Below are 19421 nucleotides of genomic sequence, written 5' to 3' on the forward strand. Positions count from 1 at the left end.
ATGTTTTAATGTTTTAATGTTTTAATGTTTCAATGTTTTAATGTTTTAATGTTTTAATGTTTCAATGTTTTAATGTTTTAATGTTTTAATGTTTTAATGTTTTAATGTTTTAATGTTTTAATGTTTTAATGTTTTAATGTTTTAATGTTTTAATGTTTTAATGTTTTAATGTTTTAATGTTTTAATGTTTTAATGTTTTAATGTTCGTTAATTGCTAATAACTCGTCAGGGTTAACTCGGATCGTTTATCGGTCTTCTACAAAATACTACAAAGTAGATTGACATAAAATTTTACATAAGAGCCTCACACTTGACAATGATTAGAGACATTTAACACCTTTAGTGCCAAAAAAAAGTTACATAATTTCAATGGAAATTCAAGTGCAATCAGCTCAAATCAATTAAAAATGCATTCCCCTGCGTTTAGAATTATTTTTAGCATATTCAAACATATTTTGATATTTTTCAATTTTCGATGTGCAGTAAAAACAGTACAGTATTTTTTTTTTGTCAAATCTTACGTTTTTTGAAACTTATTAGGCTTCTTCCATAAAGTATGTCAAGCTAAAATCAGCCAAAAGGTTCCTTGGAGTAGAAAGAGGTTTGGGTGCCCTCCACATTCAAGCCATTGGACTCCTAGGTTCTAATCTAATCTAATCTAATCTAATCTAATCAGACCCTAGCGCAGCCAATCTTTCGAAGGGATCCTGGAGAGTGCCTTAGGTTAGATGACGCCTAGCACTCTTCTTGTCATTTATTAACATTTGTAGTGCGCCATTGCATCGGAATGCATTGAAACATCACAAGCGTTAAAGCGGCCAGTCCTACTGCGTAAAGCCGTATCGCAGAGATGACTCGTAATGAGGTTGAGTTCGAACAACAACACAATTCTGAATCGACAGGCGAGGAAGAAGCGTGGGCTCACACCACCATACGCTCCGAGATTTGATTGTATTCGTTGGGAGCACCATGCTAAGAAGGTTTGGTACTCCGGGACCCTCTGGGATGGGACATTGTATTTCCACAAATGCCCTGGACACTATTTGCCGTGGTTATAGCGCCACAACTCGCTCTCAAGCCATTGGACTCCTAGGTTCGAGCAGAAACTTGCAATAGAGACCACAAAAGACCTGGGGGTCGTTAACGTGGATGGTTTGATTTTTTGATTTTGTTTCTGGGGACCGTAAACCGGGGTGACTTTGATAGGATTTCAACTTGTTTTTAGAATATTTTCCAACAGTAAAGGTTTTTCTCAAGATTCTTATTTTTAAAACATTTACTGGGGTAGGCCACACAAAGTCCAAGAACTATTTCGGAAAAAAGTTTTTTCAATAATGTTTAGAAAAATAGTTACGTTAAAAATTCTTAGTTTTAATTCCGGGGTGACTTTGATAGTCATAGTTTTTCTTGTTAAAATCATATTTAAGATGTTCAAATTTTATTTTTACGCTAAATGTACCATCACTAAAGTAGCTGATATAGTTTTTAAGAAAAAAAAAATCGATGTTTATATTTAGTTAACTAAGGGTATAAGCTTTTTAGCAAACTACATATAAATTTTAAGTAAAATTGTTAAAAAGTCGGCATTTTGCCTGTAATTTGTTTAAACTAGTTTTGTTTATAAAATAATCGTTTTTATTACATTTTATACTGAATTCGAAGCACGAATCACAAGTTTTCACATTTTACATGAAATTTGTTCAAACTGAAATTGCCTATAAATTTGGAGATTTTTTTTAAATTGTGTTTCAAAAACACATATTATTTATTATTTACAAAATTTTTTGACCTTCTCCTAGTGGAAAATTGTCCAAAGAATCCGAAAATTCATTCTGTTTTTCGATCAAAAATCATGTTCATTGAGAAAATCATGACACTTTGAGAAGTTTAAAATAATGACTTTCATCAACATTTTCTAAACTATAGTTAACTAACTTTTTAAACTTGTCAAAATTTTATGAAAAGTTCTTCTTGAGGTACTTTGAAAACTTCTCTACCACGGTCAATATGTTTCTAAATCATTCCTTGCGTAATTTAATTGTACTCTTCATTCTGCGGAAAAATCGCAAACCTATCAAAGTCACCCCGGCTATCAAAGTCACCCCGTTTAACGGGACCTCAAACTTCATGCTTCCCCTCGAGTTGTGCCTGCGCAGTAGGGGAACTATTCCCTTTCTCAGCCTATTTCTATTATCGGCCTATCAGCACTTTGAACATGAATTAAAGCTTTCATAAAGAGTTTTTGACTGTTCCAAAGTAATAAATAGCTCAAATGAAAGTGAGCAAGCAACTTTCCATTGTTGATACATCTGAAAATGTTGATTTAATAGCGGAAAACGGCAAAAGTGATGAGAATTGGTCGAACGGCTTAGTGTGATTAAAATGGGTATATTTCCCCTAATTTTTGTCATTATTTGGAGGTCAGTATAATCGAGGGTCAAGTATGTATGCGTGTATGTATGTATGTTGATATGATCCCCTCACTCGCCGTTAACTTGGTCCTGAAACACACATGCGAGCGCTAGGTGAACAAAACGATCATCTTTTACTCCGTTATCCGTACACTCACGTCCATATTTCACTTGGGACTTTTAGCATAGACGCCCTTGCTCCCTTCACGTCAATAAAGCTAAGAACAAGATTTTCCGTTCTACGCATATGCAGAACTTTGCGATAGAACAATGCCCTTTGTTCAATGATAGATGACAATTGAATTTCGACAAAAATTGTTCCAAAATTATTTTTTCAATTAGGGGGAATTTTCGGATATTACAAAAAAAAAGTAGACACACAACTCTTTTTGATAAAATAAAACTGTGTTTCGTCATTCTGCTGTTTTCAAACATACATTCAGTGAAGTATCCATAATTTACGTATCATCTCCTAAACTCTCTTTCTCTTAAACACTAGACAGAGTCTACGGGAGGGCACTGGCAACGAACCTTCTTAGCTGTGGTTCGTTTCCCTCACAAAACAGATACACGAAATGGGGAGGGGGGGAAGGAAGTGGAAAAGTACTCACACTTTGCTAGCTCATCGCCAACGTCATCAGAACCTAAAAGCTAAAATCACAATCGAACTGGGAACCCACCTCTGCAACCGCACGCAGATTCTGCTGCCATCTTTCTCTTTAGTACTGTCAAACGTTTGCTGCCGCACTCTAATCCAACCAGGTCTAGCTGCTCGTCCTAAAGTCAATCTCCCACTCGACCGCGTTCCGGCACTGGGCCGCAAACTTGCGCACGTGCTCCTGGACGAGCCGCCGGTTGACCTTTTCCCTGAAAATTGTTAATTTTGTTGTGATTTAATTCTAAATTACATAAAGTTTCAAACAACTCACTTTAGAACCTTCTTCACAAACTGCTCCTTGTCGGCTTGGCTGACGAAAAAGGTGGGAAAGTTGGGCTTCTCAAGGACCTTGATCCACCTGACATAGTCGCTCGGATACTTGTAGTTCAGGGCTAGGAAGATGTCCGCAAACACGTCTACGTGGGCTCGCGGAGTGTAACCACCTAGAGGGAAATAACTTGAGTTATTACAAGGTTCAGTTAGTGTAGCACCAAGACATTACCCAAGCACAGGAACGTATTCCGTAGGATGTTCTCTCCTTGGCCCGCGACGGCGCTCATCATCCGGGGACAGTTGCGGGACTCCTTGATGAATACGGTCAGGAAGCCGACACTCTTCTTGATCGGGCCCGTCTCCGGCAGCATCATGGCTTTCATGGCTACAAGAAGAATCAACTCAGAAATGTGTTGCCCAAAAGTCCTAAAAGTTTTACCGTATTCCACGAGCCGCGTACAGTCGGCCTGCACCTCGCCGTAGCAAACCGGCATCTTCTTGGTGATGCGCGTGTTGAACATGTAGAACGTTTCGATCAGGTCGGCCACGTCCGACAGCTTCTGCTGCTCGTCGTATTGCTGCGAGAGGAGAGCGAAATAGCAAGAGTTAAGTCGTAGAGTACTAATATGAGATGAGAACAAATACAGGGTTGTTACGGAGAAGTCGACAAAAAATCCGCGCCGTCTCAAAACCGATTTCGCGAGAAATCCGCGAGAAATTTCGCGACAAACATACAAGAGAAATTCATAATAATTTAATTTTAGATAAATAAAAAAGATAGTATTTGAAAACAAAAATTAAACTCGTTTTATGTTTAAGGGCTCCGTCGCCAATACGCAACAATCACAAACGTTTAAATAAAGTTGTATTCAATAAATACAATTTTAAATCCAGAATATCCTCATGAAGCCGAATCTCAGAACGCAGAATGTTGAAACGCCGAAAATGAAAAAATTAAAGACCAATTTATTTTTGCTAGGTTGAAATAATCCAGAAAAAATCCATAAGAATAATTTTGACTAAAAAAGAAATCCAAAAAAATAAACCATTCAAAAAATAAGACATAAAAATTAAATAAAATTTTAATTCAAAAATGTTTAACAAATAAAATTTAAAATCTTTAAAAAATCATAAGACTAGGGGTTTGAAAATTTAAACACAGTTCGTACTCGATGATACTCGCCAAAGAGTCACAAAGAAAAATCGAAACACGAAATTTGTATAATTATCTTATCAAAATTTCTCTAACCTAAAATATGACTCAAAAAATGCTCCAAAGTTATCTAATGCTCAGCAAAAATGGTAGCATTTAGGAATTGAGGAGATCACCAGTTTAAATTTTTAAACAGGTCCAGAATTTAAGAATCCTGCAGTTCACTTTCAAAAGGGTCCTGAAGTTGGGATTTGAGGAATTTAGAAAATCAGACATGTAAGAATTTTAGAAATTTAGAAATTTAGAAATTTAGAAATTTAGAAATTTAGAAATTTAGAAATTTAGAAATTTAGAAATTTAGAAATTTAGAAATTTAGAAATTTAGAAATTTAGAAATTTAGAAATTTAGAAATTTAGAAATTTAGAAATTTAGAAATTTAGAAATTTAGAAATTTAGAAATTTAGAAATTTAGAAATTTAGAAATTTAGAAATTTAGAAATTTAGAAATTTTGAAATTTTGAAATTTTGAAATTTTGAAATTTTGAAATTTTGAAATTTTGAAATTTTGAAATTTTGAAATTTTGAAATTTTGAAATTTTGAAATTTTGAAATTTTGAAATTTTGAAATTTTGAAATTTAGAAATTTAGAAATTTAGAAATTTAGAAATTTAGAAATTTAGAAATTTAGAAATTTAGAAATTTAGAAATTTAGAAATTTAGAAATTTAGAAATTTAGAAATTTAGAAATTTAGAAATTTAGAAATTTAGAAATTTAGAAATTTAGAAATTTAGAAATTTAGAAATTTAGAAATTTAGAAATTTAGAAATTTAGAAATTTAGAAATTTAGAAATTTAGAAATTTAGAAATTTAGAAATTTAGAAATTTAGAAATTTAGAAATTTAGAAATTTAGAAATTTAGAAATTTAGAAATTTAGAAATTTAGAAATTTAGAAATTTAGAAATTTAGAAATTTAGAAATTTAGAAATTTAGAAATTTAGAAATTTAGAAATTTAGAAATTTAGAAATTTAGAAATTTAGAAATTTAGAAATTTAGAAATTTAGAAATTTAGAAATTTAGAAATTTGGAAATTAAGAAATTTAGAAATTTAGAAATTTAGAAATTTAGAAATTTAGAAATTTTTAAATTTTTAAATTTTTAAATTTTTAAATTTTTAAATTTTTAAATTTTTAAATTTTTAAATTTTTAAATTTTTAAATTTTTAAATTTTTAAATTTTTAAATTTTTAAATTTTTAAATTTTTAAATTTTTAAATTTTTAAATTTTTAAATTTTTAAATTTTTAAATTTTTAAATTTTTAAATTTTTAAATTTTTAAATTTTTAAATTTTTAAATTTTTAAATTTTTAAATTTTTAAATTTTTAAATTTTTAAATTTTTAAATTTTTAAATTTTTAAATTTTTAAATTTTTAAATTTTTGAATTTTGAAATTTTGAAATTTTGAAATTTTGAAATTTTGAAATTTTGAAATTTTGAAATTTTGAAATTTTGAAATTTTGAAATTTTGAAATTTTGAAATTTTGAAATTTTGAAATTTTGAAATTTTGAAATTTTGAAATTTTGAAATTTTGAAATTTTGAAATTTTGAAATTTTGAAATTTTGAAATTTTGAAATTTTGAAATTTTGAAATTTAGAAATTTAGAAATTTAGAAATTTAGAAATTTAGAAATTTAGAAATTTAGAAATTTAGAAATTTGGAAATTTAGAAATTTAGAAATTTAGAAATTTAGAAATTTAGAAATTTATCAATTTATCAATTTATAATTTTTTTGAAATTTTGGCTTTTCAAATTCTCACATTTTAATACAACTTTTTAAATTTAAATTCTTAAATTTTTGGAGTTTAATTAATCTTATTTATTAATTTCGAATGTTTTTTTTTTATTTTAAATTAAAAAAACGTTTCTTAATCCACCATTAGGTGGGTGGTGCCTTCCTCACATTTAAAAAGTAATAATGAAAATAAGTTAATGCTTAAAATATATACCTGATACAGACTTTTCCAGAAAACATGCAGACTCTCATTTGAAGCAATGTGGCAACCGGGCGTTTGCATCTGGCGCGACTCTCGCACGTAAACAAAAAGACCCGGCCTTTTGAGGTTAGGCAAAAAATCACCCTTTTTTGTATCTACAAAAATCTGTTTCTTGGCATAACTTTTTAAATACCTAACTAAACTGAATAAAATTTAATAGGGTCTTAGGGGACCCCAAAACGAACAGAATAAGGCGGATCCGGCCAAAATCGGTTCAGCCAGTTCTGAGATAATCGTGTGGAAAAAAAATCATGTCTACACACATCCCCACAGACATTTGTTCAGAATTTGATTCTGAGTCGATAGGTATACGTGAAGGTATATCTTGGAGTCGTATTTAAGAAGTTCATTTTTCGAGTGATTTTATAGCCTTGCCTCAGTGGGGTGAGGAAGGCAAAAAACAGTTTTTTTTTTAATTTTTGGATTAAATTAACTACACACTTAGATTTTTTACAGATTTCGGTAGTAAAAAAATCGGTAAAGTTTAAATCGGTAAATCATCTGTCAAAATGAACAAAATTCTAGCGAATGAACAATGATGAACAATAAGTCGGGACCGTGGTGTAGGGGCGTGATTGCCTCTCACCCAGTCGGCCTGGGTTCGATCCCAGAAGGTCCCGGTGGCATTTTTTGAGACGAGATTTGTCTGATCACGCCTTTCGTCGGACAGGGAAGAAAATGTTGGCCCGGACTAACCTAAAAAGGTTAGGTCGTTAGCTCAGTCCAGGTGTAGGAGTCGTCTCCCTGGGTCCTGTCTCGGTGGAGTCGCTTGTAGGCAGTTGGACTAACAATCCAAAGGTCGTCAGTTCGAATCCCGGCTAAGGTGTAAAAAGAGGTTTGCAATTGCCTCAACAATCAAGCTTTCGGACACCCTGTTTCGAGTAGGAATCTCGCAATCGAGAACGCCAAGGCAATGCTGTAGAGCGAATAATTTGATTTGATTTGATGAACAATAATGAACCTCATAACCGAATTTCGGGAAGTTTTTACCGAATTCACTAAATTTCAGTTTACCGAACTGTTCAGCATTTGAAAATTCGGTAAACTTGACCGAATTTGGTAAGAAAATCTATGTGTGTATAAAAATCAAAAAAACTTTGAATTTTTAAACTTCTGAAAATTCTGAACATTTAGTTGCTCTTATTATTGATTTTTTTTCCCCCAAAAATGTTTAAATTTGTAAAAAAAGTATTTCTCCGTAACAAAAAAAATAGCAAGCCACGGAAATTCGCTGTATTGTTGCATCTGCAATTCGCACACTTTACGCGTGTCTGGTGATGGTATATCAACACAGCTCAAAGATGATCCGAATTAAAACTGATCTAGCTTTAGCTGCTACCCTGTAGTTGTCTTACCTGCATTTGGCCAAAGTTGTACTCTAGAATGGCGTTGAACAGCTGCTTCATGCTGTCTCGGCTCTGCGGGTCATTGTAGAATATCAGTATAAACTGTAACGAAAAAAAAGTTTAATAAAACGCGACGAACCCCTACCACCTCCACTCACATTCCCGGCCATTTCGACCGCCGACGGGGCGCACTTGTTGGCAAAGATGTGCAGTATCAGGCAGCACATGTCGTTCAGCAGGGGCTTGATGTCGTCCATGAGGTTGGTGAGCGCCTGCTGGAGCGCCTTGCACAGCGTCTCGATGACGCTCTCGTCGTGGATCCACTGTTCGCACAGGGTTTTGAGCAGGCCCATCGTCTTCTCCAGGATGAGCAAAATCGGTTGGACGGGTTGTGGTTGAGGTGGAGCGGCGGCGGCGGCAGCCGCAGCCGTTGGTTGGCCTCGACCGACGGTGGCGGAAAGGTCGTCGCCGTCCTTTTCGGAGGGTTTTCGTGTGTTGAGTGAGGAGAAGAGCTTCGAGATCATCTCGAGCCGCAGGATGATGCGACTTTTGGCGGCGTCGCTTTTGTCCTGGTTTTGGACGGTCATTTGAAGTTCGGCGAAGCAGGGCGATACCATAACGTCCAGGTATTGGATGATGTTTTCGTACGAGATGACGCTCATGATGTTGCCAACGGTGTACATGAGCCGGATCATTTCGGAGTTTTTGAGGTGTCCACCCTGGAGGGCGGCCCGACATGCGTCCAGGAGGGGAAGCGCGAACGGGGCCATCTCTTTTTGACACTCGGAGGTAAGATCTTTGAGGCCAAGGGTGGCCTGTGATGCTTGCGTTGAGCTGAGCCCTTTGACGAGCAGCTCGATCGCCGACGGCAGGTACTTTGGGTTGTCGCTGATCCAATCGCTGTACGCGCCGGCCGTCTCCAGCGCCATGCCGAGCAGCTTATCGCTGTACTTGTCGTACGGGATGTCGTTCAGGACTTTGAGCAACTTTACGATCTGAGGATATTCGGCGTACTCGATCTTCTGTGCGATCGAGCAGTACGCGTGGATCGTCGCCTCCAGCAGGGGCCAACTGTCCGTGTTCTGTGGGTCATAGTTTAGGTACAGTATCGACTCGTCCAACGCTTCTGACAACACGTCCAACATCAGATCGTTCAACACGTCGTGACAAGAGAGCAAAGTATCGCCAATATCTTGCCTGTAGCATCGGAACGTCTCCAGATCGTCCGAGTTCCACTTGGGCAGCGCTTTGTCGTTTGGCAACTGACTTTTCCGGATCAACACCTTCAAGATGTGCGCATACACCGGCTTGATCGCATCCCAGCACTTGGTCTTGTGATCGTCATTTGGCATCGAGAAAACCTCGTCCTGCAGCATGTACCAAAACTCCATCGCCAGCGTGCTGCACGATTCGTCCACCGGATACGTCCCCGGCTTGTCCGTACACTTGACCAACAAATCAACCGTCCTCCCGTAAACCTTCGTCAGCTCTTCATTGTCCGTCAAAATCCCAGCAAAGATCACCGACGAGTAGCACTCCAACGTCGTCAAAAACAGCGTATAAATCACAAACGCCAAATTCTCATTCTCGTTGTTCTCCTTCCACTCAACGTCCAAAATCGGACCCAACACGTCCAGAAACAACACCATGAACCGTATCACGGTCGCGGAATATTTGTACCCGTTGCAGTTCTGCGAACTCATCACCTTCACCAACACCTTCACCGCCGTCTCCGCCAAATCGCTGTCCTCCTGCGACAAACACCCGTCCTCCTTCGGCTCCTTCCAGTAACAATAGTGAATCAACTTCAGCAACACCTGCACCATCGTGTCGCACTCGTCCAACCGCACATTGCCGTACTTCAACCAGGTCGCCAAACACTTTGTAGCGTTGATCAGCACAGTCATCTCGCTCTCCTCCAACCGACCGGCGTTCAACTTCTCGCTCAGGTAGTTAATCACCGTTCCGGTCGCAAAGCCGGCCTTCTTGTTCAGCTCCTCGCGGACCATCGCCCGGGGGATCTGCGTGTGGACGGAATCGGCCTCGTCCGGGATGCCCTCGAGCACCGACATCAGAATCTCCAGCTGGCACGTTTTGGACAGCGCGCCGAGCTGCTCGTTCAGGAACATCCCCGTCACCTCCTCGATGACCGTCGGGTGCTCCAGCATGTGGACGATGAAGACGCTGAGCTGGAAGAGAAGAACAAAATAGACGTTTTTTCTTAATTTTAACATCAATTTCGAGTTCTATGACCCCAATTTAATCAAATTTGAATTGTTGAAAAAATGTATTTTTTAGTGTATTGCAGTTTCGATTATCGCCATGACGCCATCACATTTCGTTAAAAAATTGCGCTCTTGATTTTTTTTCCTCGCTTGGGTAGTTATTAAACATTAAGCGCGCATTTTGTTTATTGATTCGATTCCAGGGAGCAGGCCACGTGGTCACTCTGCAGGATTGATATTTTTGCATCCTATTTTTCGCATGTAGATATCCATTTTTAGTGTATTTATTAAAAAAATTAAATATGCTGATTAATCCCATTACACAAAAAATAATTAAATGCTAACTAGTTAAATGCTTTTTGAATCGGTCGTTTTAATATAAGTTCTAACTCTCACATTTAAATAAAACAAATGAATAAATAAATATTTGATGTTCACTCCGCATTGCTGTAAGAGTTTAAATTCAAGATTCTAATTATGCGTTAAATCATCTTTATAACCTCGAATTTCGCTTAAACACATAATAATTTATAAAGAAATATATAAACTTCGCTTTACTCTTACAGTCGATAGCTTGAGTTTAACAGCAGACATGTTAAAACTGTGTTTAATCAGCATTGTTTTTACCTGAGAAAATGGTTGGTTTAGTAATACTACAGACAATTTAATCATGCACGGCTTCGTCGCGTTGTATCTGCCGTGACTTTAAATCGAATATATATAAATCATGCATCTTTCATACTGTACAGTCATCTGTATAAGTTTAATAACCAAAAAAAAGGTGCAGGTGGTTATGTTACACATGACCAGTATGACAAAGAACTTTGCAAGATGGTTGTTGAAATTTTCGATTACATTGTCTGGTCCAAATTTTCCCAAGATTCACTAGATTCATAATTACCATAAAGTTTGATACCCATATTGCCCCTACTCTTATGGTTCGGCAAATGTCCCCCCATCGGAACATCCCCGGGGCCTCCAAACACTCCAGGTGGTGGCCAATTCCAATTATCGACTCCTAATGCCGGCTGGCATGTCTTGGCTGATCCATGCCATCTGCTCCCGGGCCACCAGACCATCTGCTCCTGATGTTGACTCGTCGACGTCCAGCAACAGAATGAATTTTCGGGACCAACCGAGCCGAGTTTTGTTGGTTTAGGTTTAGTTTTGTTGCCCCGTCGACGATCCGAAAATTATGAGGTGGAGTGGGGGTAATTTTAGATACATCAATCTCACGTCTCTCGATTGACTGATTGGGAAACGTTTGTTCGACCAACCAGCGTGTACCTAAGAGGGGAAATTTGCCGAGAGGGGAATTCGTCACGTAACGTTTTCGCTTCGCGAAAATTTTGGATTGACACCACGTATAGAAACCTTAGGACAAAGTTCTTTGTCAAAAAACTAAATATAGGTACTTGACTTGCCCGCAATACCTTTCGGGGTATATCCTAGGGTTCTACCTCCCCAAGTAACCAGAAGCACTAAATCAAAACTCTAAATCCACTCTAAATAAACTTTCACGATGCTATGGCACTTTAAATAGTCTTTCCCAATGTTTTGAAACATTTGTAGCTTGAAACATTATTATCTACTGTATAATGACATATAGAACAGCCAATTAAAGTTTCAAAGCATTTAGCTCAATAATGTTTCAAAGCATTAATGGTAAGCTTTATATATCAATGTAAAGTAAGCTTTTAAAGTTACATCACACTTTGACATTTCTTCAAATGTTTCAAAACACTAACTCAACATTAGTGAGAGCAAAGAAAGTTTGCAAGTATTTGGTGGTATTTTTGTTGATGCAGGAAAAAACGTTTGGAGGAGGTCCAGGTTTTACTCGGACGAGATCGTGTTCGGAGTGGCATACGTCTACGCCAGCTTTAATTATACCTTCGTCCACGTTACGGATCTTTTGGGCAAGTAACTATCTGGCGGAGCACCGGCGGCATGAAGGTCAAGGCTGATCGTGACGAGGCTCGCCCTACGCTGCTATGTGGCGGCTTTGTACGTAGGCGAAAAGTGCAAGTCCCTCGGAATCACCTCGCTGCACATGAAGCTGCGTGCCGCCGGCGGAACTTGCACCAAGACCCCGGGACCGGATGCGCAATCGGTGCTCCGTGGCCTAGCCCGTTCGTCGATGAATATTGTGAAGATTATTAATATCTTGTAAAGGTATGAAGTGTATTGATTAATAAATATGTACTTTGTTTCAACCTGGCTAGTGTATTCTTTTTTCATGCTACTAACTGAAGGAAGACTCTATCGACAAAAAGGTGCAGGTGGTTATGTTCTACATGACCAATATGACAAAGAACTTTGTACAAAACTCCTAAAAAAATATTCTATTACATTTTATTTTTAAATCATTGCCTATTTATTTAATCCTGAATAATTTATTCTAATTAAATGTTTCCAATCTTAGGCACCTCTGTGGGAATAAATTGCAAAACACGAAAATATTGCCAAAACAAGTATGGTTCGGAAAATGCCACGGAACCGGCCACTCCAGCTTGTGGTCACTACAATCAAAATGGTTATTTTCATGTCCAGTATCAAAAACCATGAATTTTAATACCCATATTACCCCAAGTCGGATGGTTCGATTAATGTCCTCCCGGTAGAACCTTCCCTTGGACACTGGCCACTCCGGGTGTGGCCAATCCGGTCAAAATGGCCATTTTAGTTACCAGTTTCAAAAACCATGAATTTTGATACCCATATTGCCCCAAGTCGGATGGTTTGATTAATGTCCTCCCGGTAGAACCTTCCCTAGGGCACTGGCCACTCCAGGTGTGGCCAATATTTGGTGCACATACTGTGTCTTTCAATGTGTGCGTGTGTGTGTGTGTGAGCAATAAAATTACCACCGTGGATCCGTCTTTGACGAAACCGCGATAGGCACTGAAATTTTCTGAGGCTAAGTGCTAGCTTATATAGTTCGCATGAAATGTGGGAACATGGTGCAAAATTTGCTTCCTCTCCTGCTTTCGCAAAACTCTCACGCGAGAGTTTGGCACCACTGTTGCCACATTTCATGCGAACTATATAAGCTAGCACTTAGCCTCAGAAAATTTCAGTGCCTATCGCGGTTTCGTCAAAGACGGATCCACGGTGGTAATTTTATTGCTCACACACACACGCACACATTGAACGACACAGTATGTGCACCAAATTGGGAGGGATTCTGTTCTAATGAAGATTGATAGGAAGGTCACCGGAAAACCAGAATAATTTGGGGCAATGGGGTTGGGACCACATTGGTAGAACATTGGCCACACCCGGAGTGGCCATGGCCCTGGGGAAGGTTCTTCCGGGGGGACATTTACCGAACCATACGACTTGGGGCAATATGGGTATCAAAATTCATGGTTTTTGAAACTGGTAATGAAAATGGCCATTTCGACCGGATTGGCCACACCCGGAGTGGCCAGTGCCCTGGAGAAGATTCTATCGGGAGACATTAATCGAACCATACAACTTAAGCCGGGACCGTGGTGTAGGGGTAAGCGTGATTGCCTCTCACCCAGTCGGCCTGGGTTCGATCCCAGACGGTCCCGGTGGCATTTTTCGAGACGAGATTTGTCTGATCACGCCTTCCGTCGGACGGGAAGTAAATGTTGGCCCCGGACTAACCTAAAAAGGTTAGGTCGTTAGCTCAGTCCAGGTGTAGGAGTCGTCTCCCTGGGTCCTGCCTCGGTGGAGTCGCTGGCAGGCAGTTGGACTCACAATCCAAAGGTCGTCAGTTCGAATCCCGGGGTGGATGGAAGTTTAGGTGTAAAAAGAGGTTTGCAATTGCCTCAACAATCAAGCCTTCGAACACTTAGTTTCGAGTAGGAATCTCGTAATCGAGAACGCCATGGCAAAGCTGTAGAGCGAATAATTTGATTTGATTTTGATTTTTTTTTTTTGACAACTTGGGGCAATATGGGTATCAAAATTCATATTGGTTTTTGAAACTGGCAATCAAAATGTCCCGCCCGTGTGGATCAATCGGACCGCGCACTGGACCCACAATCCAGAGGTTGCTGGTTCAAATCCCGCGGCGGGCGCTCTAAAATTCTAAGTGTAAATATGGGTATCCGGCGCCGTCGCTCCGTGCCGTACTCAAACACTTAGGAGCCCAGGGCGGCGAAGCCCTTGTAGTTAAAAGAAAGACACTAGTGGTTGGTACTAGCGGCCGACAGCTATAAAGTCAACTTCATTTTTTTCAATTAAAATGGCCATTTTGACCGGATTGGCCACACCCAGAGTGGCCATTGCCCTGGGCAAGGTTCTTCCGGGGGACATTTACCGAACTATACGACTTGGGGTAATATGGGTATCAAAATTGCCCCAAGTCGTATGGTTCGATTAATGTCCCCCCCCCCCGGTAGAACCTTCCCCAGTGCACTGGCCACTCCGGGTGTGGCCAATCCGTTCAAAATTGCCATTTCCATTACCAGTTTCAAAAAACATGAATTTTGATACCCATATTGCCCCAAGTCGTATGGTTCGGTAAATGTCCCCCCGGAAGAACCTTCCCCAGGGCACTGGCCACTCCGGGTGTGGCCAATATTCTAACAATGTGGTCCCAACCCCATTGCCCCAAATCATTCTGGTTTTCCGGTGACCTTCCTAACAATCTTCATTAGAACAGAATTCCTCCCAATGTGGTGCACATACTGTGTCGTTCAATGTGTGCGTGTGTGTGTGAGCAATAAAATTACTACCGTCGATCCGTCTTTGATGAAACCACGGAAGGCACTGAAATTTTCTGAGGCTAAGTGCTAGCTTATATAGTTCGCATGAAATGTGGCAACAGTGGTACCAAGCTCTCGCGTGAGAGTTTTGCGAAAGCAGGAGAGGAAGCAACATTTGCTACGTGCTTTCAGCCAATCAGCAGCCGGGATTTTTCTTGCATTCATTTTTTATTTTCATCTTAACTTTTAAGTACTTTAACAAAGTTTTATCAACTTTGTGAGGTAGTCAACTTGTACTTTAAGACTTCCCCTTTCGTTTGGTGTGTAAAACATAAAGATTGTTTGAATGGGGGGGAAGATATAAGCATTTGAAAAACGACAGAAAATCGTTAAACTTTCGCTTCGCGAAATTTTGGATTGACACCCATAGACAGTGCCCTTAGGACAAAGTTCTTTGTCAAAATCATACGTGTAAACATATTTCAGGACGGGTGAGACGGTTGGCGCAGGGCATCTAGGTGAAACATCTCTGAACATCAAATCAACACGCAGTTTAGAATCTCGAATGAAGCACAACACAGCAAAAAAACGCAAACAAGCTTTCAAAAACTGTCATCCCAGCGTGAAAAGCACTCTCCCAAGAGAGAGAGAGAGCTACGCGCAAAGCTTTTTTTTCTATTTCAAATACTGCCGGTAAGGTAGTATTTTGACGTTTTACCGCGGTATAACTCTATATCAACTCTACCAGTCGCCACTCAATTTTACCTCCATGCGTATAAAGTGAATATAAAGTTTTGAGACTCTGTATGCATACTTTATATGTTGATATAGAGGGGATTTAAAGCTACCATATACAGTCCCACGGTTACTTGGGTCTCCTACTAACATTGAGTCCAAAACCTCCCTACAAACATCTATACCACTAAGGTGACGTAGGGTTCCCTGCGCACTTTAGATAGGTGTTTACAAACATTCCTTCATTTCCCCGAGGATAGCTTGGACCCGGCGTGGACCCCCTTATGCCCTGGGCTGTATTACACACTCATCAAAAGATGAAAACATGGTATCTCCCGTGTTGGATTATTGTTCCGGATGAGGGTCTAACACAACCAGACCAAACAGTGGGATAAGCGTTGTGGAGCCTTCCGGTGGGGGGGCGTCCTCCAAATGCTAATGCTAATGCAGTTTCGATTATCTGATAGTAGAATTTTAGTAATTTAATAGTTTAGTATTTTAGTATTCTAGTATTCTAGTATTCTAGTATTTTAGTATTTTAGTATTTTAGTATTTTAGTATTTTAGTATTTTAGTATTTTAGTATTTTAGTATTTTAGTATTTTAGTATTTTAGTATTTTAGTATTTTAGTATTTTAGTATTTTAGTATTTAAGTATGTTAGTATTTTAGTATTTTAGTATTTTAGTATTTTAGTATTTTAGTATTTTAGTATTTTAGTATTTTAGTATTTTAGTATTTTAGTATTTTAGTATTTTAGTATTTTAGTATTTTAGTATTTTAGTATTTTAGTATTTTAGTATTTTAGTATTTTAGTATTTTAGTATTTTAGTATTTTAGGATTTTAGTATTTTAGTATTTTAGTATTTTAGTATTTTAGTATTTTAATATTTTAGTATTTTAGTATTTTAGTATTTTAGTATTTTAGTATTTTAGTATTTTAGTATTTTAGTTTTTTAGTTTTTTAGTTTTTTAGTTTTTTAGTTTTTAATTTTTTAGTACTTTAGTATTTTAGTGTTTCAGTATTGAATGGTTCTCTACGATTTCACAAATCGACTATTCTTAGTATTTTTTTTATTTTGATGAAACTATATCCATGTATTCCCTATGTCAAAAGAAGTCTTTTTGCATCATTCGTTTTTCATAAAAGTCTCCAAACAATTTAGGGACTGGTCATACAAAATGCGTACGTAAATGTATGAAACTCTATATCTTGAGAAGAGATTTTCGGATCGATTTGGTGTCTTCGGCAAATTTAAAGGTTATGATTACGATTTTTCAGAAAAAAAGACACGCAGATTTTGGATGGGATTTTTTCCATGTTTTTTTAACTTTTAAATTTTACTGTTTTAATTTCGAAAGGTTTTGATATTATCAAGTTTTTAAGATTTTCAGTTTTTTTTTACAATTTTGTTTTCCAAAAAACGATATTTTGAGGTGTTTTGTTGATTTGTTTCGATGTGTGCAGTGTTTATTTGCCGAAAAAAGTGAACAATAAAAACACGATAAGCGTTTGGTACGGTATGTCCACGCACCCTTCCACCCCTGTAGATTCTGTGAAAAACTTCAAGTAGCTCAAAATAGAATCCTAAAAATCATCTTAAATCTTCCTATTCGTAGTCACACAGTCGATTTGTATGTAAAGAATAATACTTTACCTGTCAGGGGAAAATATAGGTTTTTCAAGTTTGTTGTTTCATTTACCTTTGCTTAAATAATAAAACCCATACTAATACTAAATTTGTTCGTTCTAAACATCAATATGGTACAAGATATCACGATCTATCGTCCTAACGTAACCACAGTACCTGGTGAGCGCAGTATAATTTTCAATGGAGCTCAGCTTTATAATTAGATTTGGTAAAAGCTTATCCTTAAATATCTTCAAAAATCAACTAAAGCAGTGTTTGTCCCGACCTGACATCATAGAAAAACTTCTAAAATCCGTTAATATTTTTGCTTAATTATTTTGTTTAGTTAATTCTCCGATTCAATCCCTCGTTTGTATTTGTTTCCATCTTGAACACATTTATCTTGGTAGTTTTCTTTTATTTATTTTCAGCCGCTAATCGCCAGAAACCGAACTCCTTAAAAGGTCTACGCCGATGGAGTTCTGGAGCCAGCCGCATCAACTTTGTCGTTACATTTATATTTAATTTTCAATGACATGTAATCTACTTAATTTGTATTACACATTGAAAAGAAACAGTTCAGTCAGCACTTTGCTGGCTTTTTCTGTCAAATAACAAACGCAGTAGGGCTGTCCGCTTTGATTTTTGCAATACATTTTCGGGTGTTCTCGGATGTACTGCAATTATTAATAATGACAAGAAAAGTGCTTTGTTTTTTATGTTTTCAAGTTTTAATTTTTTATGTTATCATGTAAAGTTTTTTACGGTAATAAGTTTTTAATAAGTTTTTAAGTTTTGATTTTTTTAAACTTTATTTTTTGTACTTTTTATGTTTTAAAGTTTCTAGTTTTCAGTTGTTTGTAAATTTTTGCATGAAACTATCTTACATAGAATCATTCTCGCTTACTTTTTCAAAAGGCCTGTGGACTGTCCTGGGATCCAATTCTTGGAATCTACCACCGTAATAACACGATTCTACCAAGATTTTAATAGAGGTTAATTTTCAATGTTTGACTTTTTTCGAGCACTACGAACTGTTTGAACCACTTTTAAACTGTTTGGGGTACTCCAAACCAGGATTTTTTACATGGATTGGAGTGTAACTTATCTCTCCAACTAATTAGGAGCCTTCGAGGTTGGAATGGTCATACATAAAAAAAAATCTACATTATCATCTTGACCTGAAGTTTGTATCAGACTATGAGAACTGTACAAAACTGTCAGACACATCACTGAAGTGAATACGAACCTTGATCAAAATCTTGGTAGAATCGTTTTGTTACAGCGATAAGCTCTAAGATCATATTTCAGGACACTTTGGAGGACCCAAAAAAATCAAACCATCCGCTTGAACGACCCCTAGGTTTTGTGTGGTCTCTATTGCAAGTTTCTGTTCGAACCCAGGAATCCAAAGGCTTGAATGAGGAGACCCAGAACATTCCAAAAGTGGTCCAGAATGTTCATAATGATGCCAAAGAGTCCAAATGAACAAATTATATGAAAGGTCAGAGTTTGACTAAGATATAAAAAAATAACAAAATTCAACTAAGCCTACAATATCAAAAGCACTCACCGAAATGCACAACTGGCTGAGCACAATCTTCGGCCCGTTGCCGAACATGACGATGCTCTCGAGCAGCTTCTGCTTGAACTCGCCGTGGGCCTCCTTCGGCACCTCGGCCCAGTGCTTCGTAAGCTTCGAGTGCAGCGTGATCGCGCCGAAGAACTGCACCTCCGACGGCCGGTCCAGCTGCATCAGTTGCCAGCAAAAGGACCACGCCTGTTGACTTTCCTGGATCTTCTGCAGCCACTGGTGCGTGTCCTCCTGCTGCTGGGTCCCACTGCGGTAAAACGACAGGACCGCTTCCTCGATCTGGCGAATGTCCATGTTGGCGCGTGTGGACACGTCTGCGGTGGGGAAGGTTGCGCTTTTCCGCGATGGAGGATTACCGTTTTTTTTTCTTTGCTTTTTTCGGCAAGTTGCTGCTGGACGGGTGTTGCAAGTGGCGACGACGGAACAATCTTACCGGAGGGAGTTTTGTGTGCGTTTACCGGGCGTGCTTTTGTGCCAACTACTTGTCCTGCATGCTAGTATGCTCCGTTCGATTGTTTTGGGCTCATATTTTAAAGTTTTTCCCCGAGCTCGGAAAGGCGGAACGAAAATAGAACAAAAAATTCACGCACAAGCTGCAAAACTTTTTCACTCCTTTTTTTGACAGCTCTTTTCGTCCGGCTGATTGTCATCCGAGGAG

At 38.0% G+C, this 19421-nt stretch overlaps 1 protein-coding gene across 1 annotated transcript; it reads right to left on the reverse strand.

Moving 5' to 3' along the window:
• Window positions 1-2795: 2795 nt before the first annotated feature.
• LOC120423659 (importin-13) lies at window positions 2796-19401 on the reverse strand. Its single transcript, XM_039587541.2, has 7 exons — window positions 18743-19401; window positions 8057-10087; window positions 7908-8000; window positions 3782-3920; window positions 3572-3727; window positions 3341-3512; window positions 2796-3278 (listed from the first exon to the last, which is right to left on the reverse strand). The coding sequence occupies exons 1-7, from the start codon at window positions 19055-19057 to the stop codon at window positions 3176-3178; spliced, it is 3009 nt and encodes a 1002-aa protein (XP_039443475.1). The 5' UTR covers window positions 19058-19401; the 3' UTR covers window positions 2796-3175.
• Window positions 19402-19421: the final 20 nt, after the last annotated feature.

This window comes from Culex pipiens, chromosome 2 (assembly GCF_016801865.2).
Source record: "Culex pipiens pallens isolate TS chromosome 2, TS_CPP_V2, whole genome shotgun sequence".
NCBI lineage: Eukaryota > Metazoa > Arthropoda > Insecta > Diptera > Culicidae > Culex > Culex pipiens.

Coding starts and splice junctions, on each gene's coding strand:
- LOC120423659 (XM_039587541.2), bottom strand. CDS start 19,057: ATGGACATTCGCCAGATCGAGGAAGCGGTCCTGTCGTTTTACCGCAGT. Junction 10,088..18,742: donor TCAGCCAGTTGTGCATTTCG/GTGAGTGCTTTT, acceptor CTTCTCTTCCAG/CTCAGCGTCTTCATCGTCCA. Junction 8,001..8,056: donor CGGTCGAAATGGCCGGGAAT/GTGAGTGGAGGT, acceptor TTTTCGTTACAG/TTTATACTGATATTCTACAA.